General features: G+C 49.7%; 2 protein-coding genes across 12 annotated transcripts; one reads left to right on the top strand and one right to left on the bottom strand.

The window, feature by feature from the left end:
* Nucleotides 1–6,918: 6,918 nt before the first annotated feature.
* On the bottom strand, nucleotides 6,919–17,156 carry TMEM176B (transmembrane protein 176B). 5 transcript variants are annotated; one of them, XM_005551157.5, is made up of 7 exons: nucleotides 16,966–17,156; nucleotides 12,271–12,479; nucleotides 9,575–9,685; nucleotides 9,161–9,217; nucleotides 8,708–8,929; nucleotides 7,677–7,796; nucleotides 6,919–7,240 (listed from the first exon to the last, which is right to left on the bottom strand). In XM_005551157.5, exons 2-7 carry the CDS (start codon nucleotides 12,472–12,474, stop codon nucleotides 7,148–7,150), a joined length of 807 nt encoding a protein of 268 aa, XP_005551214.3. In that variant the 5' UTR covers nucleotides 12,475–12,479; nucleotides 16,966–17,156; the 3' UTR covers nucleotides 6,919–7,147. The 5 variants fall into 5 exon arrangements, with proteins under 5 accessions (XP_005551214.3, XP_005551213.3, XP_005551215.3 ...); XM_005551156.5 differs by lacking the exon at nucleotides 16,966–17,156 and adding an exon at nucleotides 16,237–16,303; XM_005551158.5 differs by lacking the exon at nucleotides 16,966–17,156 and adding an exon at nucleotides 15,539–16,303.
* Nucleotides 16,706–20,987, top strand: TMEM176A (transmembrane protein 176A). Of its 7 annotated transcripts, none has more exons than XM_015448286.4 (7): nucleotides 16,706–16,834; nucleotides 17,422–17,667; nucleotides 18,105–18,215; nucleotides 19,276–19,332; nucleotides 19,496–19,705; nucleotides 20,235–20,345; nucleotides 20,699–20,987. In XM_015448286.4, the coding sequence occupies exons 2-7, from the start codon at nucleotides 17,494–17,496 to the stop codon at nucleotides 20,732–20,734; spliced, it is 699 nt and encodes a 232-aa protein (XP_015303772.1). In that variant the 5' UTR covers nucleotides 16,706–16,834; nucleotides 17,422–17,493; the 3' UTR covers nucleotides 20,735–20,987. The 7 variants fall into 7 exon arrangements, with proteins under 7 accessions (XP_015303772.1, XP_065398858.1, XP_005551210.1 ...); XM_065542786.2 differs by having other exon boundaries at nucleotides 17,448–17,667; XM_005551153.5 differs by having other exon boundaries at nucleotides 16,706–16,777.
* The last annotated feature ends 1,739 nt before the right edge of the window (nucleotides 20,988–22,726 follow it).

Genomic DNA, 22,726 nt, shown 5'->3' on the forward strand with positions numbered 1-22,726 from the left:
GCATGCAGCTAAGAATCCTCTGCATGTGATGACGATGACGCACCCTCTCCACTGTCCCATAAGCCCTCTTGTCACTTTCCATCGGGGAGGCATGGCTTTGGAGAATAACCGCAGTGCTCTCCTCACTTGTACGAAGTACAAAGCCTATTAATCAAAACCTGAGTTCCCGCTAAAAGTCGTTTATTACTTGGCAAGTGAACAAACCTCATTTTTGGGGGTGAAATGGGAGGAATAGGTTAAACCAGTAAGAAAGTGAGGAGTCAGGGGAGGGAGGTAAATGAGATAAATCCTGAAGTTCATAGCAACACCTAGTGAAAGTGAATTCCTACTTCAGGAGGGAATTTTTTTGTAAAGATAGCAGTTTTCCCAACACTTTGTTTCAATGTTTTGTGTGAGTGCTTCTTTGGATCTGATGCTCCAGGCTTTCTCTGTGGAGTTTGAGACCACAGGGCCTTATGCCATCCTCTAGAAACATCTGTAAAAGCAGACTCTGGGTTTTTGCAGGGGCAAGAGGTGATCAAAAGAATTTTCCCACTACAAGAAAGTCCTCTCCTTTCTGCCATTTCATATTCTCCTCCTCTGGAAATACTTTTCCGGGAGGTTTTCCTGGTTGACCCAGGCAGTTAAGGTAGAGAGGGCAGGGTAATTCCCAAGTACCTCCCACACTGAGCAACAAAATTAGACACCATCCATCACCCACATCACATGAGCAAAGGCTCTGAACACGAAGCCCAAACACCACTCCCTCTGCAGCTTTCCTGCGACCAGTCACTTCTGGAAACCTTGCCCTGCATCCCTCTTCCTTGTCTCAGCTGGAGTTGGGTGAGAAGACCAGTGGGAAAGCAGCGGGGAAGAGGAGTCAGCCCTGACCACACTTCCCTCCCCAGCTCCTCCCTGTCCATGCAATCTGAGTCTCCTCTGGGAGAGAGGCAAACCAGGATCTGATAACTGCAGTTATTTTTGTTTGTTTGTTTTGGTTTGGTTTGTTTTGGTTTGTTTTTGAGATGGAGTCTCGCTCTGTTGCCCAGGCTGGATTGCAGTGGCGCAATCTCGGCTCACTGCAACCTCCACCTCCTGGATTCAAACCATTCTCCTGCCTCAGCCTCCCAAGGATCTGGGACTACAGGCATGTGCCACCATACCCGGCTAATTTTTCTGTATTTTTAGTAGAGACGGGGTTTCACCGTGTTAGCCAGGATGGTCTCGATCTCCTGACCTCGTGATCCACCTGCCTCAGCCTCCCAAAGTTCTTGGATTACAGGCATGAGCCACTGTACCCAGCTGATAGCTGCAGTTTTTAACATGAAAAGGATTGGGCCCTAGAACACTGAATGTGAGACCGTTGTAATGACGGAGTTGTGAAATCTAGAATCTGGTCCTGATGTTAAAGAACCCAAGATCCGACGGGGAATTAGTGAGTTGACAAAACACAGTTAAAAGAAGTTACTAAAAAATAAAAAAAGAAGAAGAATCATTTCCTGTTTATACTCTGAATGGCTTTAAATCCTTCAATAAATATGTTGCACACAAATAGGCTTGAGATTATCTGCATGCCCTCGTGCCAGGGCCATGAAGTCATGCCCATCTGTGTCTGTGCAGTTTTACCACCAAGACTGAGCTGTGCAAAGAGAAATAGCTGTCAGCTTTTCCAAGTAAACAGAAGCAGAAAGGAGAAGCGTCACATCTGACTTTCTACAGAGCACGAAGATTCAGACTTCTAAGGCTGTTCACAGGAGGGGAGAGGGGAGAGGACGGGCAGGGGAGACAGGAATAGAGGAAGTGGGGCCGGGAGAGGGGTCAGATAGAGGGGAAACCATCTTCACACAGAGGCTTGGAATCTCCAGGGGAAAAATACAGAAGTTGCGGGGCAGAAAGAGGCCATTTTGTGCAATAACAACCCGGGGGGAACAAAGTAAAAGAAAAAAGAAAACCACCAAGTTGACATTTGTCTACCAGAATAAAAAAAGGAAAAGAATTGCTACTGGATCTGGTCATAAAAGGACTCACTTAGAGACACTGAAGTATGAGAATTAATACTGTCTTCAGCTAAGGAAAGTGAGGAAAGAGGCCACTTTTTACTTTTAATTTCAGTATTTCAAAAGCACTAGAGTTTTTGGGGTTTTTTGGTGGGGGGGCAGGGGACGGAGTCTCACTCTGTCACCCAGTGGAGTGCAATGGCGCGATCTCAGCTCACTGCAACCTCTGCCTCCCAGGTTCAAGCGATTCTCCTGCCTCAGCCTCCCGAGTAGCTGGGACTACAGGTGAGCACCACCATGCCCAGCGAATTTTTGGTTTTTTAGTAGAGATGAGGTTTCACCATGTTAGCCAGGATGGTCTCTATATCTTGACCTCGTGATCCACCCGCCTTGGCCTCCCAGAATGCTGGGATTACAGGCATGAGCCACCGTGTCCAGCCACCACTAGAATTATTTTGTAAAACTCCAAGGTTAACAAGTTCATGAAAAGAATGAAAACAAAGAGGTTAAATTCAAAGAGCCCTGTTCTGTATCTGAATTCTTTCCTGAAACCACCTAGCTGTAATATTCATACCAGTGCCCCTCGAAATGTATGAAACACATATAGTGCCTGCGATCTTGTGAAAATGCAGGTTCTGACTTGGCTGGTCTGGGGTGGAGGAGATTTTGCATCTTTAGCCAGTTCCCAGGGTTGCTCATGCAGGCCAGTGGATCACACCTTAAGCAGCAAGAATTGAGACCACCCACTGACTGCCAAATTTTTTCTTTTACAGAATATAGAAGTGAAAAAAATCAACCTTCACCCCCTAGTCTCTAAAAAAAAAAAAACGTTGTTGCTTATTGACTGAATATTTATTAATAACCCCTAGGAGGCTGAATACAAGAAAAACATGGCTCCGGCCTTCCCCCAGTCCATGGAGAGGCTCCAGATTATAAGCCCAGAAGCTGTGACATCTTCCCTCCCCTCCAGTGTGGACCAGGTATGTCCACCTGCTCTGCTAGTGCCAACAGGTCAGCCATCCCGTGGGGAGTGTGACCTGCACAGAGAATCCCATGCCCTGCCCCCAAAGCCCTCATGATTATAGAGAACAGAGTAGAGTTTCTACTGCTCCTTCATTCTCCCTGGCCAGTCTCTCCCTCCTTCACCTCATCTGCTCCAGTGACACATCCCAAGGAACAGACATGCCCAGTGTGAGACAGGGCAGCTCCTGCAAAGCCCCACTCTGGGGTAGCAGAGTCATCTGCCCTACGTGGAAACAGAAAGAAAAGGTCCCAGAACAGAGCGGCAGGGCCTTGCTTCAGGGCAGAGAGGACATTCAGCAGGAGCTGCAAGTGTCAGCACCCCAAGGTCATCAAGACAAGATGACAAACAGAGTTCAGTGGCCCCAGATTTCCAAGTATTTCTACTTCCTCTTTTTGACCACATAGCTGGGTCCTTGATGGAAACGGCATTTCAGAAGCCTCTCTCTCTCCGCCTCGGACAGTTTTGGCTAAAATCCAAAGCAGAAAGCAGAAGCTGCTCTTTCTGGCTTGTTAGTGTCTGAGCTCCTGGAAGAGATTATACCAGAAAAGCCTGGGAGATTTACTGGAAATTATACCAGAGGAGACTGTGCTAGAAATGCCTGTGATGATAGAGATTATGCTAGAAGAGATGTTGTGAAGACAAAGGGGGTGGGGTGCCCCTCAGGCAGCACTTAGGGGGTGGGGAGGTGTCCTGGAGACCCTGAGGAGTCAGATGTGGAGGGAGAGGAGAGGCTGGTGGGATCAGGCAACACAGGGCGACAGTGGCCTGAGGATGTGATGAGACCTCAGGGTGATGTGCCAGGAACACCAGCTCCTGGGAGCTGCAGCTTTCAGCTGTGGCAAAGGCAAGTGTGGTCCCACACCATGAGAGGCACCCCTTTGTGGGGAACCCGGGAGCTGCACAAAGGGCTCCTCAACAGTAAACAAGGAAGGGATTTTGAAAACGTAGTGCTGGGGCACACCTGATCCCCCTCCCAGGCTGTCCCACGCTGTCTCCTGTCTCCCAGTGTCTGAGTTTGCTAGGGTTCTCATAACAAAACACCGACTGAGGAGCTTAAACTGGAGAAATTTCTTTTCTCTCAGTTCTGGAAAGCCGAAGTCCAAGATTTGGCAGCAGCAGAGTTCCTCCAAGGCTCTCCTTGACTAGTAAATGCCATCTTCTCCCTGTGTCCTCACGTGGCCTTCCCTCTGGGCCTGTCAGCATTCTAATTGCCTCTTGTCATAAAGACATCAGACATATTGGACAAGGGCCCATCACAATTACCTCATTTTAACTTAATTACCTCTTTCAAGACCCTATCTCCAAATACAGTCACATCCTGAGCTACTAGGGGTTAAGGCCTCAACATATGAATTTGGAGGGGACACAGATTGAACCCCTCATGCCCACCACCTCCCACCCTACCCCAGAAGTACGAAATGGTCTCCCTCCTGCCTCAAGGACTCTGGTACTCTCCAGGTTTGAGGACCAGCCCTCTGTCCACGCTGCAGTGTAGATTGAGATCTTTGTAGATGGAGTCCTGAATGTCAACATTTGTGACAACTAAAAGACAATCCCCCTGCCCAACTTTGGCCACAGTTCCTTGGAGTCAGGGTGGTGAGTGGGCAAGTAACTCAGTCCTATCAAATGTGCCCATGGACACTGAGGTATGAGCAGTTCTGCCCACTCTGCGTTCTCCTGGCTGTTCATGACGTGAGCAACAGCAAGCTCAGGGTGCTCTGCCAGTGAGTGTCTGCTACTCTGCATTCTCCTTTCTCATGTTCCTTGTCTTCCTACAGTTCTTCAGCAAGCACACCACCTTCCTGCCTCATGCATCGCTAACTCGGCAGTCAAGTAACATTCGTTCTTCATAGTAAAGGGTTTATGCCTTGCCTCTTAAGCAGACTGTAAACTTCTTGGTGTTAGAAGCTCACTCTTAAGTCTGTGTGTATCATAACCCTGCACATAGCAGGACACGGTAGTCAGGAACAGTGAAGGGTCTGAGATCTAACTGTACATGCAGGTCAGCAAGTCAGTCTGCCACAGTTTCATGGATGCTGGTAGAAGCCACAAAACCCCGAGCTGTGACAAAGAACAATTTATTACACATGGCAACAGCAGTGGTCACAGTAGCAGCATTTTTGCTTGGGTTCTAGGACCCCAGATCCCACAGACAGTGCAAAGAGGCATTGCAGGTGACACCAGCACACCCAGTGGGCTGGGTTCTAGAAGAGGAACCCTGAGCTTGAGGCATCTGATTCTTTTATAACAGGCAATCATGCCTGTCCTTTGGTCCAGAAGAAAACACTATTTTCCAAGGCTGCCCACTAGGAGGTGAGAACATCTTTGAAAAGGCAGCCAGTGCCACTGCTCACAAGATGTGCGGAAACATGAGACCTGGGGAAGGGCGGCCATCCACATTTTTTGATGGGTTGAGTATTCCCTGAAGCCTGGCTAAGTGAGGCCCCGTAGGTTCTTGCCCTGCTAATGGGTCTCTTTTCACATTATCCACTTCAACCCAGCTTGGCTTCTGGGCTCGGCTACTTTACATTTGCCTGTTTAGCAAAGAATTGGGGACTTCCATTACTCCATCACTGGGGGTAAAATAAATGTTGAGGTTCAGGAGATTCCAAATTCCTCTGAGATTCTAATGTCTTCTTTACTGGGGACTGAGAGAAGGATGGGGACTGCAATGGTTCTGAGCCCAAGTTTTTCCGCCTGATGATTTGTGGGCTCTGGACCCTGGGAAATGAGGAAACCAGCTGGCTTCACACCTGCTGCTCATCCAAGGCTGGGTCTCCTGGGGAGGGGCTCTTGAGCACTCCACGCCCCTCAACCATGAAACAGAACATAACGTTCTACACTGCAAGCTCCTACATAGTGGCCAGCAAACTTTGTGTGTAAAAAGCCTACTAGTAAACGTTTTATGCTTTGTGGGCCATTCAGTCTCTGTTAAGACTCCTCAGCTCTGCCCTTGTAGCACAAAAACAGCTACCACGTGTAAACAAATGGTCGTGGCTGTGTTTAGATAAATTTTTATTTACAAAATTCGATGGTGAGCTGGATTTGCCCCTCGGGATGTAATCAGCTGACCCCGCACATATTCTGAACACACTCCTGTCTCACAGGCTTCTTTATAAGCCTCTACGTAAAGCACAAGCTGGTGAGGGCACCAGGGAGAGCAGCACGCAGCACCGCCCTCGGCACAGGCCCCCAGTCCAAGTCCTGTGCAGGAGCGGGTCTCGCCCAGCGCAGCAGCTCTGCACCTCTGTGATACCACTCTGCCAAGAGGGAAGGTGCAGGCCCTGCAGCCCATCGGCTTGGATCTGAAGACCAGCCCTGTGGGGCTGCTAAGTCATGAAACTGACCTCATGGAGATTTCATAAAGCCCCTACCAGCTTTCCAGCTAGAGAAATGCTTACATCTATATATTTATGTCTTCACACATAAAGAAAATGGAAGAAGTCAAAATCAATTCGCTATCATTTATAATGAAAGGAAAGAAGACTAAGGATGGTGTTTATGTGGGTGTGGAGAGAGGAAAAGAGACAGAACCAACACTAATTACTGCTAAACAAAAAAAAGAGAAAGGAAGGAAGATGGGGAGGGAGGGGGCAAAAATCTCGTTCCATGCTCCACACAGTTCTCTCAAGTCTACAGGCTGAGGTCGTCGGAGCCTAGACAATCTCAGCAGGTAAGAAGATTCTAGGCCCACTAGACTTCCTTCCACTTTACACTGAATTGAATAAAATCATAAAAAGGGATTTTGCCACCTGGGATGCAGAGCAGAACATAATTAAATTTAGTCTTCTTGGGACAGTGTTTCAATGGGATAAGTCAGCTCCCATTTAACCTCATACATAGTGACACAAAGAAAGGCCTTTCACAGCATACAAGGTGTATAAACAAAGAGAAACCATATCTTTCTGGGCAAAATTGTTTTTCTGGATTGTTTATTATGTTTAATCAGCACTGTGGAAAATGCAACAATATCTGTTCATGGACTTGAGAACCCCGGAGCAGGAACAGCAGGTGCTGATGTGGGGAGAAGAAAGGAGGAGGATCTGGACAGCGGCCATAGGGGAGGCGAGTATGAGGAGCCAGGAGTGGGGGCCCTGGGCTGCCCCAGACAGAGACATGCGGGCATCCCGGTGGGGTCTTTGGCAGCTCACAGGACAATGACAGTGGAGGTCTGCTCCCTAGAGGGTGAGGGGGGCACCGAATTCTCCCCCAGTAGTCTCTTCTCTGATCCTTCCTCATTCTGGAAAAAAAAAGAAAAAAGAAATCCTTCGGGGAAAAGGATGCAGGCAGAGTTAGCATCATAGAACTCAGAAGGCAGAAAGAGGAAAGGAGGAGGGAAAGGAAAAGGTGACAGGAAACACAGATTAGGCAAAAAAAAAAAAAAAACAAGGTGACAGAGGAAGGGGAGTGGGACGAACACTTGGGACAGGGCAGAGGGGAGAGTGGGGAGATCAGAGCAGAGGAGGGCGCAGAGAGGCACAGGGCAGCGAGAGTTGGCCCAGGACCATGGTGATGGCCACATTACCCGACAGCAAAGGGGAGAGTTGCATATGGAAAGAAGCTGAGGGGGATCAGCCAAGCCTCAGGTTCGGGTGCACCTGACCCTGCACTCCTACCTGCACTCCTACTCACCACCCAGACTCACACTGTCCAGCGGCCCCTGCCCGACAACTCACCAGGGGCTGGGAGCTCTGGCCACACAAGTTTCGAAGATTCACTCCCAAGGAAGCCAAGGACACAATGACTTTCAAGACACAGACAGCCAGGAACAGGGCACGGATTGCTGTGAACAACTTCTGGAGATAAGGGAAAAACAAAGATAGTCAGGTATCAGCTACTTCAATGCTGCCACATCACCACCCTCTCCACCCACCCAGGCACTGACTCTATCCAGCTTGCTGCTCCCACCACAGCTGACTGTGTTTCCAGCCACAGCTTCCATCCCACTGGCTTGTCTGCAGAGTGACCTTATCATTCCCTGTCAAGAAGTGGAGACTATTCCTTCAATCCCTAGAATCTGGAAGGGCCTAGGACTGCTTTGGCCACAGTGAAAGTGACACTATCCAGTGACAGGGTAGCCCTTAGCTGGTCTGGCAGCTTCTACTTTCTGTCTCCTGAAATGCTTGCAACTAGGGTGCTCCCCATTGGAATCCAGTTTCTGTGCTATGAGAAGCCCAAGCCACGTGGAGAAGCGATCGCTGGCTCTTGCTGACAGCCCCCACTGAACTCTGGACCATGCAGCTGCATCATCTCAGACCCCCAGCCTCGGCGAGCACTTGGATAACTTCACCCCCATCTGACTGTAACTGCATGAGAAAACCCGTGAGTGAGGATGGCTCGTCTGAATCCAGCCAACTCACAGCACCGTGAGAAATAATAAGTTGTAATTTTAAGCCACTACATTTTGGGGTGGTTTTTAATTCAGTAATGGAAAACTGGGATACCGACACACCAGAAAAGCCAGAAGAGTGGCCCACTATCTCCTCTCTGAAATGTCTCCTCTTTGTTGCTCATCCCCTTTGATTCAGAGGATCTTCATATCATGAGGTCTGAGAAATGTCTGCAGCTTACATTAAAACCTCCTGAATGAAAGACTCAGCATGAGGTCCAAGCTTAAAGAGCCTACATCTCTCTCCTCCAGCGCCCCCAGCTCCCTGGGAACAAAGAGCTGTGATGGGTCCCCAAAGACTGGACTCCTCCTGCTCACCCTCAGCATCTGCATGTAAGCTCTACACTCCTCTTTCTGCCATTGGTTCTCTTGACTTTGCCATCTGTACCCAGTGGTAGGGATGACGACGTCCGAGGGATCACACACGGTGTCAATGTATAAAAAGGGTTCAGTTTGCCAGATGAAGCTATTCACGCAGAGGACAACAGCAGCCATAGCTGTAGCAAAGCCTGCCAGGGTGAGCAGGATGGATACATAGCCCTGGAAGAGAAAGAGGGTCAAGACACAGGCTCCTTCAATCAGTGGAAGAGTCATGAGGTCCCTGCCTCAAAGCCATCTCCTCTTCCCCAGCCCCTGTCCAGGAAACCCTCTCCTGCCCTCCAAGAAAGACCCCAAGATATTGGCAACCAAAGGGCAGAAGACAGGTAATGGAGCAGAACTCAGCAGTGGGTCAGTGAACAAGGTGGAGGAGAAAGGGTGTCCAAGACTCACAGCAAGTTTGCCCGGGTGCTTCTCATGGACAACGGCCCCAGCTCCTGCTGCGATCGCCTGAAAAGAGACCAGAAAAAGGCCTCCAGTTTACTCTTCTGAATTGGTCTATCATCACCCTCCCACCAGCAGTTCCCAGCACAGCCAATGTGAAGCAGGATCCCAGGGAAAGACAAAGAACTCCGACACAGAGACAGGACTCCACCTACACCTGCCCCACCTCTCCCACCTGTCTTCAAGAGAAAAAGAGAAGTGACAGGGTCTCAGCTACACCCTAGGGCAGCTTCCTCATGGCCAAAGGCCATTTGGCCCCAAAGGCTTTGGTTGCTTCCCCAGAGCCCCAACCCAGATCTATAAGCACCTTCTTGCCTATCACAACTTGCCTCCCTCCGGGCTCACAGCCTGTTCCTTACTCACCACAGACCCCGCCCAGAAGGCACAGCCTGAGGCACGCAGCACAGTCCAGGGCCCCAAGCAGAAACACACTCCAAGAGCACAACTCACAACCCCCAGCAATATCTGAGTCACCTGCAAGACAGAATGAGAAACCAGACCCCTTCCCGTGAGCCCACGTGCCCCAGCTGCCCTGGGAGCAGCTGCCTGGCTCCTATCTAAGTGGCTGTCCTCTCCTTTTCCTCTGCCTTAACCTCTCTACAGCTCTGATTCTGGAAGGTTCTGTCTCCTTAAAATCCATGAAGCAGCACTGGCCTGGGTCTCCCCTCACCTTTCTCATAGGCTTGGCTATTTTTCCTTCATCACTTTTCCCCAACTTCAACACTTTCTCATCCCACCTGAAGATTCCCACTTTTTCCCCCTATTCTCCTTCAGAGGTCCCATTGTCCCATCCAAATCCCCAGCCTGACCTGAGCTTCTGGCCTATCCTTTCTCTTCAGATCCAAACACACACTCTTGAGGGCTCTGTGGCAGACACAAAGATGTGCTGCTAAGACCCCCTTCAAGAAAGGGCTTGTTTGATTGCTGACAGCCTACAGTTGTCAGCTCCTTGAGGGTCACCCTAATTTTTCAAGCTGAAGACACATGCTGAGGAGGGCCCCCCCAGCCAATGACTAAGCAAGACAGTGGCTCAAAGGCCATCTCCACCCAGTATGGAACTCCTGCAGTGGGCAGCCTTTGCCTGGAAGCTCCCCACTGGCCTGGCAGAGTCTGCATTGCAGCCTTATGATTCCTCCTACCCAATCCTGCTCCCGCTCTTTTCATTCCATAGGTGTCATACCCCAAAAAGCCATTCACACACCCAACTCCAACTCAGGAGAGAATTCCTCTTCTTCCTGGAAAACCCAACTGTCACCACCTGCACATCCCACCAGCATCTCGAATTTGTCACATCCAAATCCCACACCCCCCACCAACTACCACATACACACACACACACATCTCTCGAATCACCTGCACATCCTACCAGCATCTCGGATTTGTCACATCCAAATCCCACACCCCCCACCAACTACCACACACACACACACACACACACACACACACACACATCTCTCGAACCACCTGCACATCCTACCGGCATCTCGGATTTGTCACATCCAAATCCCACGCCCCCCACCAACTACCACACACACACACACACACACACACACACACACGTCTCTTGAACCACCTGCACATCCTACCGGCATCTCAGATTTGTCACATCCAAATCCCACACCCCGCCTGCTACCACACACACACATCTCTCAAACGTCTGCTCCTCCTGACTTTCAGGGCTCTGATCTCCTGGTCACCCACACTTCAACCCTCTGTATGCTGTGGATGCCTCTCTTCCCTTATCCCCCACATCCCTTCACTCCCATGCCATGGAGGTCTGCGAAGGACAGGGACTCCTTTGTCTCCTCACCACTCCTGCTATGATTATGCAAGTGCAGACCCTCGATCCTTCTCACCTGGATGCCTCCTGACTCTGAGGCAGGTTCCTGCTCAGAATCCATCCACAGTCTTCTCACTGTCAAAGCTGATTCAGGACAGACTCCACCCCTGGTCTTTCAAGGTTCTCAGCAACATGGCCCCAAATCACCCATTCATGAAGCCCATTTTCTTTACTCTTAACCATTATAGAACTTGCCCTATGCCTTCCGGCTTCTTTGCCTTTGCTCCTGTCATTCTTTAACCTGGAATTCTTTTTTGTCCATCTTCCACCTCTGTCTATACCTATTCCTTCTCCATTCAGGGTTCTCCTGCCCTCAAGGATGTCAGATGTGCTTCTCCCTCGCCTGATCTACCTTTAGTTCCAGTCATTAGTGTAGCTGCTGTTTCTTCTGATGGTCACTGAGCACTTTTAGATATAGCCCAGGGATTCTCTCTGTAGTTTGGCCTGAAGTGCTGAACACATTGCCTTGCACCTGTAGGCTCTCAGTCCATGTTGGGTCAATGAAACTGAATTAACAGCCTCTAGACTCTTCTTCCTGTTGCCCCACCTCTGGCTGGGACCAACTCCTCTGCACCAAAGAGGAGGTCGATTATTCCTTTTCATCCAAATTTCTGTGGGGATACTTACAACTTTTTCCTACACAGGATGAGATACAAATAGTGATTTCTCATGTCCCTCTCATGGAAATTCAACCCACTTTCCTTTTTTGCATCCTATTGAAGAAGGAGAGTTTCCATTGTGAAAGCTGAGCCTACAAATGGGGTCATTCTTGTCACACTCAACTAAAACAGAGTCGAGTGGCCAGGGGCAAAAAGCACTAGGGCACAAAATGTTGCTCCCAAAATGTAATTCTCTACAAATCAGGCCGCTGAAGCTGCCTGCTGCAACCTGAAACCAGCTTTATCTACAGCTTCTGACCTTGCTACAACTCTACGATTCGTTTTACTCACACCATCGCTCACCCATCAGAGCTCGCCAGCTCCCCAAAACCTATGATCTTTCTTGAAGGGCAATATGTAACATTTCTCCTTTTTATAAGCCTTTAACCTTCTCTTTGTTCCAAAGAAGTACTAGAGACCACCTGGTCTGTGTGTATGCCCCAAATTGCAATTATCTGCTCCCAAATAAAATGTTTTAATTTTGAAGATTTGGTTCTGTATTTTAATTGACCTCATCACCTCGTTAATGTGCCCCCCGTCCTGCACCAGCCCAGTCTTACCCCTAGAGCCAGCTGCTCATAACCAATCCTGGCTGTGGAAGGCACAGTGTCGCCAGGGTGAAAAAGAAATTTCTTCAGAGAACTTCCAGCTTTCAGCAGTTGTGTCAAAGTTGACTCCTGGTGGATGTGGACGTTGATGTGGGAGGGCTGGGATGGCGTAGAGGCCACAGCAACTCCATTCACAATCACCGTGTTTTGGGTCATCCTGCCTGTCAGGGAGAAGACATACAGAAGTGAGGTCTGGGAACTAGGTGAGGGAAAAATACACAGCACAGGTGAAAGGAGATAAATAGTGTCTTTGTCAAGATCCCAGATGGGCACAATGGCTCACGCCTGTAATCCCAGCACTTTGGGAGGCTGAGGTGGGTGGATTACCTGAGGTCAGGAGTTCAAGACCAGCCTGGCCAATGTGGCAAACCCCTTCTCTACTAAAAATACAAAAAGGTGTGCACCTGTAGTCCCAGCTACTCAGGAAGCTGAGGCAGGAGAATCACTTGAACCCGGGAGGCTGAGGTTGTAGTGAGCTGAGATCTTGCCACTGCACTCCAGCCTGGGTAACAGAGTGAGACTCCATCCAAAAAAAAAAAAAAAAAAAAACAGTGTCTTTGTCAAGATCCAAAAGGTCTTCCCAATGCAGATATCAATGTCACAGTGACCTCAGTGATTAGTGACTTAGTATATCTGTATATATATCTTTACACAAAATACTTTACACATAAAAATGTTAAGAGATACAAAAGGCTATATATACCTTTAAAACCTTATCTCTCATCTTTTTCCCTCAACCACCTATTTGCCTTGCAGATGGAAAGTAATATTATCGGTTTCTTATAAATCCTACCATGACATTTTTGCATACAAAAGTGTGAAAAAGTATTTCTCCCCCCTTTCCTCACAAATAGCAGCATACTATACACACTGATTTGCATGACGCTGTGTTCACATGATCATATGTTTTTAGAATAACCCTACATGAGTCCATAAAAAGCGTCAACCTAAATAACAGAGAGAGGTTCTCCAAAAGAAAATGAGATTTATTCTGGAATAGGGCATTACAACGAGAATATGCTTACCATAGTAAATCGTGTGCACATTCAGGCAGGTAAAAGAAGACAAAGGTTTTTAAAGGAAAAATGGGGAGACTTACATAATCACTTTGAGATGATCATCCTTGGCTACAAGGATCAATAACAAGGGTGACACCTGTCCAGGGTTAGACAGGCAGTTGCTGGTGGATGTCCTCACAGAAGTATTTTTTTGTGTAAGGTTGTCATTTTACAGAGTCCTTTGTGACGATTTTTGTTACCAGGTGTTTACGCAGGAGAACCCTGCCTTGTGGGCTTTCTCAGGCTCTAATTTTCAGATTTTTTTTAACACAAGTGACTCCATTATGATTCTGACAACTTTCACAAAAGCTTCTTCACTCACTTGTGTAACTGCATATATTTCAAGAGTATGAATTTCTTATAATTTATTTAAGTGGTTCCCTATTGGCAGACATTTAGGTTATTTCCAATCCTTTTCCATTACAGACAATGTGGAATTGGCAGGGCAACTGGAATGTGCATTTGCAATTTTAGAAGATATTGTCAGTTACCCTCCATGGAGGTGGTAGCAATTCACATGCAGGAGGCAAACTCTTTTATCCTTTTCCTTTTATATGGGGAAAAATGCATTGATTTTAATCAATTTTATGTAATAAAATGTCTCATTTTAAATGTATATCTCAATGAGTTTTGACAAATTTATACGTTTGTGCAATTACAGCTACAATCAAGATATAGGACATTCCTACACTGCAACACGTTCCCTAAAGCCCCTTCTCAGGAAATAACCCCAACCACTGGCCATGAGCAACCACTAACTTGCTTTCTGTAACAATTTGCATATTTTTTTAATCCATGGTTCTCTTTTATTATTATTTATTTTTATTTTTTATTTTATTTTATTTTTTTGAGATGGAGTCTCACTCTGTCGCCCAGGCTGGAGTGCAGCAGAGCGATCTCGGCTCACTGCCAGCTCCACCTCCCGTGTTCACGCCATTCTCCTGCCTCAGCCTCCCGAGTAAGTGGGACTACAGGCGCCCACCACCAAGCCCAGCTAATTTTTTGTATTTTTAGTAGAGGCGGGGTTTCACTGTGTTAGCCAGGATGATCTCGATCTCCTGACCTCGTGATCCACCCACCTCGGCCTCCCAAAGTGCTGCAATTACAGGTGTGAGCCACCGCGCCTGGCCGGTTCTCTTTTACATTTTAGAGAGAGAGATGGGGTGTTGCTTTGTTGCCCAGGGTGGTCTCAAACTCCTGGACTCAAGCAATCCTCCCACCTCAGCCTCCCAAAGTGCTGCAATTACAGGTGTGAGCCACCAGGACCACGCCTGGCCCATAGTTCTCTTATTATGAGTGAGGTTGATTGTTTTTTCATACGTTAAGGGGCATTTTTATTTCTTCTTTTGTGAGCTCTCTATTCACATCCTATGTCCTTGTTTCGTTTTGATTTTTTCCATGGAAGTTCTTTATCTATTCACAAAATTACCATTTGTGATATAAGTTTCAAATGTTTCTTTACAATTTGTAGTTTATTTTTTGACCTTGCTTGTATTTTCATACAATCCATATTCTATTTCATTCTATTTACGGTGTCTAGCTCTTATACTTTTAAAGGACTTCCCCGTTTCGAGATTATAAAATAATCTTCCATATTTTCTTCTAAGTGGCTTTATGCTTTCAGTTTTAACTTTTAAATGTTGACCATCTGGAATTTGGGAGCTGCGTGACCAACTTTGGCCGTTGGGACACGGATCCAAGTTCTGTTGCTGTCATTCCGATGTTTAACTTCTGAAAGATACGTTCCATTTGTGGAATACATCCTCTTTTTCTCAGTGATTTAAAATTCTCTCCTGAGCAGAAACGAAGTTCCCCTAGGAATGTAGGCCTATTCTAGTCCTTATATTCCGCCCATTGGCATGTCTCATGGGCTAGGCATCATTACCACAATTTTAACCTGGAGCTTAATGCTAATTGGGCTGTTTCACAATCCCCTCGTGTGGTTTTTCTTTCAGAATTGTCATGGCTATTTTTGCTAGATTACTTTTCCACATGCACTTTAGAATCAGCTTGCCTGGCTCTAAAATAAATCCTGCATAGGTAATTGTAATGGACATCCTGGCTAAGTATCACAGTTTACATCAAATAATATTAACAATTCTAATAACACCTGCCATTCGTCCTCTACCTACTTTTCAAAGCACTTTCACTCTTTCACCCACCTGGCCTCCTTGGAGTTAGAAAGGACAGGAGTTAGACAATTCCGCACACGCACAAAGGAGCTTCAGACTGCTTCCCACAAAATGAAGCCCAGCCCCAGATTCCAGCCAGACCTTCCCTTGAGGGCCCAGGCCTCGCCCTGAGTGCACCTCAGGTTCCAGCTATCTCCAGGCCCCCAGGACCACTGCTTCCCCCACCCCACGCCAACCCCTAGATCTGCCTCGCCCCCTCCTGAGGAGTCGGATCTGAACCAGGCTGGCACCACAGAGATTCCCCCTGCCGGCCGCCCGACGCCTGGTAGGTGGTGGGCTCTTCCCGGCTGCCCCAAACGCTTTCCTCTGTCCAGCTCCTCCCGTGCCCCGGGACTGGGGAAAGCGTCCGGCAGCCCCGCCACGCCCTGGCCCCGTCCCAGGAGCCACCCCACCGTAGGGCTCCAGCCAGGGTCCAGGCGTGCGGGTGGCGGAAAGTGCAGGGGACGCGCCAGGCCCAAGCCTCTCCTCCTGCTCTCCAGCCGTTTTTCTGGGGAGAAACACCTGCACCCAGCTGTCCCTCCCTCCTACGCGAGTTCTCCTGGAAACCAGGATGGAGGAAGAAAGACGTCTTGTGGACGGGACGGGGTGGGGGCATGGCCCTGGGGACTCCTCGTGACAGAGGGTCCTGCGGCAAGAGGGTCTCCCGGGCCGCGGGGGCCCTGCCTCACCTGCCGTCCTCCGGGAGCCGGCAGCGTAGCAGAGCGGACAGGAGCTGACCCCGAGCAGGGGAGCGACGGGAGGGCGGAGATGGCAGATGCAGGGGTGGGGGCTGAGGCCCCGCCCAGGCTGCGCAGTTTCCCGAAACCAGCTGCGGCCCCGGGGTCCGGCAGGGGGGTTCCGCCCGGAGGAGCGGACCTGGCAGGAGAAGGCCGAGCCCCCGCGCGACCCCTGCGCTCCCACTCGCCCACATTCGCACGCCGGCCCCGGCTGGGCAGAGCTGGGGGCGAGGACCACCCCACGGGCTTTCCCAGGGCCGTCCGCCCGCGCACGCTCCCAGCTCCCCAAAGCCCAGTGACCCTCGCGCAGCGGGAGAACCCCAGACGGACCCCAGGCCCTGCAGCCTGCGGTGAACCCGAGGAGCTGAAGTTCAACCCCACCCCCGCCTCCACCCCCGCCTCCACCTCCAATTCTCAACCCACTTCTCCAGGCGGCGCCCCAGCCGGCGCCCCAGCCCTCCCGCTGGCTGCCCGCAGGTCCCGAGGAGCGCAGGTGAGGCAGCGCCCCACTCCTGGCTGCCCCCGGGACTCCTTCCGCACGCGCCCCAAGGTGCCTCCGCACAGCTGGTGGGGCGTAGGAGGGACCCCCACCCAGGGATGAGACTGCAGGAAGGGGACTGCGGAGGAGGCCAGGTGCCGCCCCCGCTTTTGACCTAGCTCCGCACTGCCCCGCGGTCTTACCCGGGGCAGGGGCGGCGTGAACCCGTCGGGCGTGAGCAGCGGTTGGTGGAGATGGAGGTCGGCGGTGGTGGGGACAGGGGTGTATCCGGAGCCCAGCCGGGGCGCGGCTGCTGCCACAGGAGCTCCACAGGCAGCCAAGGGCTCGGTCCTGTCTCAGAGCCTGCAGACCGTGGAGGGGAGACCTCAGGAAGAGCCCGGGTGGAGGGGGTGAGGGGTGGGGCCGTGGGGCGCTGCTTGACCTAGACGCCTGGGCCCTGGGAGGAGGATGCGGGGGATAGAGCAGATCTGGGGCGAAAGGTGAGGTTCCCGCAGGCTCAGCGGTCGCAGCAGCCCCAGCATGATCAGCAGCCCTCTCTGCTACACACATTCCCCTCCTGAGGGGGCAGGGGTGCGGCTCTGTGACCAGGACAGCCATTCATTCGGTGACCCACTGGTCCCTGACTTCCCCAACTCCAGTGAAATCTGCGAAAATCTTCTGACAGCCCTTCCTCCCTGGTGCTGCCTTCTTCACACACGGTGTCCCTGACAATGGAGACAGCCGACAGTAATGAGATGGCCCTGGAGGCCCCACAACCCACCCACGTCCATGTGCACATCCACCAGGAGTCTGCCCTGGCCAAGCTCCTGCTGACCTGCTGCTCTGCACTGCAGCCCCGGGCCACCCAGGCCAGGGGCAGCAGCCGGCTGCTGGTGGCCTCGTGGGTGAGTGTGATGGCCTGCCTCGTGCGGCGGCAGGAGGGACTCCCCACCTCCTGCCGCAGCAGCACTCTCTGCCAGCCTCCCTCTCAACAGGACACCGAGCCAGTTGTGTCTTCTTACTTAGGAATGTGATTTTCTGGCATTTTCAATAAGAGCCTGGGAAGGGGAGGCTCTGGGCTGAACGGGAGTGGAGGAGCCACCTACTGTGCGGAGTCCCAATCAGTGGAGCCCTTTCCTCTCGGCCAAACTCAGGATGGGCCGGCTCTCCTCCCTTTCTCTTTTTTCTCCCCCTCCTTCCTCTTCTTCTTTCTCCTCCTCTTCCTCTTCTCCTTTCTCTTCTCCTCTCTCTCTCTCTCTTTCTCTTTTTGGGGTTTTAGTGGTTAATCCCTGCAGTGGCGGCTCCACCTAGGAGCTGGGATCTTGGGTTTTTTGTCTTTCAGGTGATGCAGATTGTGCTGGGGATCTTGAGTGCAGTCCTGGGAGGATTTTTCTACATCCCCAACTACACCCTCCTGGTCACCTCGGGAGCTGCCATCTGGACAGGGGCTGTGGTGAGTAGAGCAGGACTGTGCTTGACTGCCTGTGAGAAGTGTGGAGCGTTGCTGTCCTGATTGCCTTCCTCCAACATGGGGCCACAGAATGCTGGCAGTCGGAAAGATCTGATTATCTAGGCCCATTCCCTGCCTGTTCAGATGAGCAAACAGCTGAGGGCAGTAGTGGCATGTCCTAGTCACACTGCTCTCCCATACCATGCCCAGTGCTGCTCCTACCAGGCTGGCCGCCTCTCCCTGCCTTCAACAGTTAATGTCAACTAAGGATCTAAGGACCTGCTCATCTCTGGATACTTGCGTTGAGATGGGGGAGGCAGAGCGTGCCAGATAGTATGTGATCCCCCAGGAAGCATCACCCCCTGGTTATTCCCATTGTCCTACACAGGCCCTGCACACAATGGGAACCCAGGAATTGTCCATAGATGGGTGTGTGCAGTTTGCACAGGAGCTGGGTAGGCTGGTCATGGTACCTACACCCTCAGAATAGCAGTAAAACACTTGTATTTACTGAGAGAAGCCAAGAGTAATCACCTTCACCCACCCCATGGCAAAATACCCAGATTAGTTACAGAATTAGCCAAACAGGATTCAGGTCCACCTGTCCACTGGGATATACTAGATTTCCTGTTCTTCAAGCTCAGCTGAGTGGATCATTGGGCACTGTTAGGACAGGCTTCTAAACCTAATAGTGCCCACTCTGTATAGACTCATCCTTTATTGAGAGCTTCTGCAACACCCTATGACTTTTATCCACAAGATCCCACCATCCCTGGAACTTTCATAAAGTTCTTGGTGTTGTTTAAAAAGGAAGGTTTAGGAGCTCACACCTGGCTTGACCACAGCTCTTAGGTGTCACTAAAGCAGGGCCTTCTGCAGCCTCAGGAGTTGGATCGGGCTCCAACCTCTCAGCAGTTATCTTACCATGGATACTAAGGCTTAGCATGAAACCTCCGGCCCACGCTGAGTGTGCTAGGGAAGGGCCTGCTGCATGGAGGCTGTCTCGTCGGAGGGGACTTGCATTTCCTGTGCTAAGCCTGCTCCTGGCTCAATCTCTCCCCAGGCTGTGCTAGCTGGAGCTACTGCCTTCATTTATGAGAAACGGGGTGGTACCTGCTGGGTAAGTTCAGGGAAGGGCATGGGAGGGGACCAGGTTCAGGCTGGAGGCCACCCCAATCTCCTGCCCTGTTGCAGGCTTCTCTGGGCCTTGCCCTATTTTCCCCCGATTGGACTCTGGGAGAGACTGAAACATGAAGATTTCTCTCTGCCTCCTCCCTCCCCAGGCCCTGCTGAGGACTCTGCTAGCGCTAGCAGCTTTCTCCACAGCCATCGCTGCCCTCAAACTTTGGAATGAAGATTTCCGATATGGCTATTATTACGACAGTATCTGCCACATCTCCACCTCGAGTGGCTGGATCACCCCAGCCCCCACTGACAGTCCAGAAGAAGTCAGAAGGCTACACGTGTGTACCTCCTTCCTGTACATGCTAAAGGTAGGTGGCCAAGGGGAAGGTGCAGCAGCAGGTGGGGCAGGGATGGCCAGGCCAGGCGAGGGGCAAGAGTCAGCTTCTCCACCAAAAATAGCTGTTACCTATTCTGCACCAAGCTTGAGTATTGTCACCAAGGACAAAGCATCAGACAAAACAGAAATGGCTCCTGTAGGGTATTACAGACTAGTGGGCAATACAAGCATTAAAATAATAATAAGTGAACCAATATAGCAAGTGTGCAAAGTGCTGCAAAGGTGTTAAATGCATGGTTTCCCTTGATCCTCTGAAGTCTTGGAGGTTATCAGGGAATCAAATCGTAGCCCAAACCTGTCACTGTGTAAATGAGGACGCAGGCCCAATGTGAGGGGTTTCCAGCTGCATTCTGCACACTAAATGCATTGACTTCCCCTCCAGAAGCCACAAACTTGAAGATAAAGGGGTAGAGATTTTCCCAGGTCAACAAGGAGCATGAGGACAGAGCAGGAAGGCAGTTGTCATCCTGGTGCTTATGGCCTTGGCCCTCTGTCCCCAGGCCTTAATCCGTACCCTTCATGCCATGCTCTTGGGTGTCTGGATTCTGCTGTTTCTGGCATCTCTGGCCCCTCTGTGGCTGTACTGCTGGAGAAAGTTCCCAACCAAAGGGGTGAGTCCCTAAAGTGTGTGCCTGTGTGTTTGGGGCAGTGGAGCTGCTCAAAGGAGACAGGAATGGACAGTGGACAGTTTGGGGAGGAAAAAGGGGCTCATGACCCAAGTCCCAACTATTATCATGCCTGTCTTTCTACCCAGTGGTGGCCCAGCCCGGAAAGCCCCTATCCCCAACCAAGTGGCCCCCAAGTCAAAGAGCCTAGGAATCCAGGGAAGTCCATATCCATGCTATACCTTTGCATCAGGTACCATGCAGCTGATTCTGGTAGTTCCAGAGCTAAGCTGCCCTGGAGGAAAGACTCCGCCCTTTCTTTCCTACTTACGATTGTCTTGCCTTTCCTTTTCCCTTAGAAAAGACACCAGAAGGAGATGTTGGAAGTGAGCTGAATCTAGCCATGCCTCTCCTGATTATTAGCGCCTGGTGCTTCTGCACTGCGCATTCCTGCATCTGACTGCTGGAAGAACCAGACTGGGGAAAAGAGACTCTTCAACATCCCCAGTTATCCTGCTGCCATGACCATGGCCACAACCCTGCTCCAGCAGCACTTGCCCATTCCTTACGTCCCTTCCCCATCCTGCTCCGCTTCATGTCCCCTCCTGAGCAGTCATGTGATAATAAACTCTCATGTTATTGTTCCCAGGTTCTCGCTTAGTTATTCCAGGGAATTTCTCTTGGTTGGAGGAGGAAGTGGAGAAGGAGCCAACTGCAAACCTCAGACACCCTCCCACAGCTCCCCAACCTCCTGCCTCAGGCTAGAGCTGCTGGCCCTGGAGCTAGAACCTCTTTGAGGCTGGTCCTGTGGCTGTAGGTTCAAAGGCCTAGGAATAAAGGATGAACGGGGCTGAGACTCTGAGCCCACTCCCTACCACTAACATTTAAGAAGGTGAATGCTTGGCAATTTAAGAATTAGATTTTTTTTTTATTGTGACTGTTTGAAAAGATTAAGTAGACAACATAACATTGATAGGACATCCAACAATAAAGAAAGGACATCCAACAATATGACAAAATAGAAACCTTACAAATTATCCATAAAAAATCCTAAAACTGCTGTATAAAATATGAATCATGTATTTTTAAATTCATGACTATGAACCAAGAAAAAGATGGAGGCCATCAAAGCCTATAGAAGAAGTAGGGGCAAGAATTCAGAGTGGAAGCCAATATCTGCCTGTGTTAGTCCCACAACCACCCACATACTCAGTGTTCCACTTGAAGGACCTACAGGGCTCAGCATGTAGTTGTGTTCGTGGCTAAGTTATATTATAGTAAAAGGACACACAAAGTGGGGAAAGAACACATTAGGTGGACTCTGGAAGAATCCGGGCACAGGCTTCCTATATCCTCCCACAGTGAGAGGCTACACAGTAATACAGCAGTGTTTCTGCCCAGGGAAGCCCACCTAAGACTCAAAGACCAGGGTTTTTATTGAGAGCTGGCCACATAGGCACTCGCTCCACCTGCACAGCTACTGCAATTCCAGACTCCCAGAGGAAAAGCAGGTGTCCACCTGAAATCACATTGTACAGTCTAGGCAAGCTGATAGAGTGAAATTTAGTACACAGGCACACAAAACCACCTTATCAGCATAGGAACATTCCAGAAGCCCAATTCCTAGAAGACAACCAAGGGTAGCAAAACCTTGTAAAGGGTGACTCTCTGTGTTAACTCTTTCCTGCACACTGCCCTAAGGGCATCTGCCAACCTCTTGCAACCCAAAACTGCACTTAATAACTATGTGAAAGACAATAAATGAAGCCTAGAGCCACTTAAGCTGGAGAGTTACAGTGAAGGACCCAGTATACATCTTCATTTTCAGAGAAGAATTGCGAAAAAATCCACTCCATAGAGGGGGATGACAAGTAAACTCTTGGTGATAGGAGTCAGATGAAGATTCATGAATACAAGCCGGCCCTAACATGGACTTAGGGATGGAATTCCCACTCCTTGAATAAACCCCCAAACCCTGAGAAAATAATTTAAAGGTCCTCAAGATGGTAGTGACCCCTGACACCTGTCAGAAACAAATGCAAATTCTGCCTGGAAAAATTTACCTTCAACTGAGCCCTTAAATGATCTGCATGACTATATTTTTTAAAGTGACACAAATAAATAGAAAGCAGAAAAAAAAAAAGATGATTATAAATTAAGTTTATGAGTAAGTGCAATAAATATAAATGGATAAAATAGTCCATTTGAAACATAGACTGTATTTTTATAAAACTCATCCATACGCTATTTACATGAAATACAACTAAAGCAAAGATACAGAAAGATAGTAAAAGGATGGGGAAAAAAAAACAAATTAGTATGGCTCTATTCAAGAGCATTGCTAGAAACAAAGAGGCCACTCGTGGTCAATCCAATCATCATTCTCT

The sequence above is a fragment of the Macaca fascicularis genome, chromosome 3 (assembly GCF_037993035.2).
Source record: "Macaca fascicularis isolate 582-1 chromosome 3, T2T-MFA8v1.1".
Taxonomy (NCBI): Eukaryota; Metazoa; Chordata; class Mammalia; order Primates; family Cercopithecidae; genus Macaca; species Macaca fascicularis.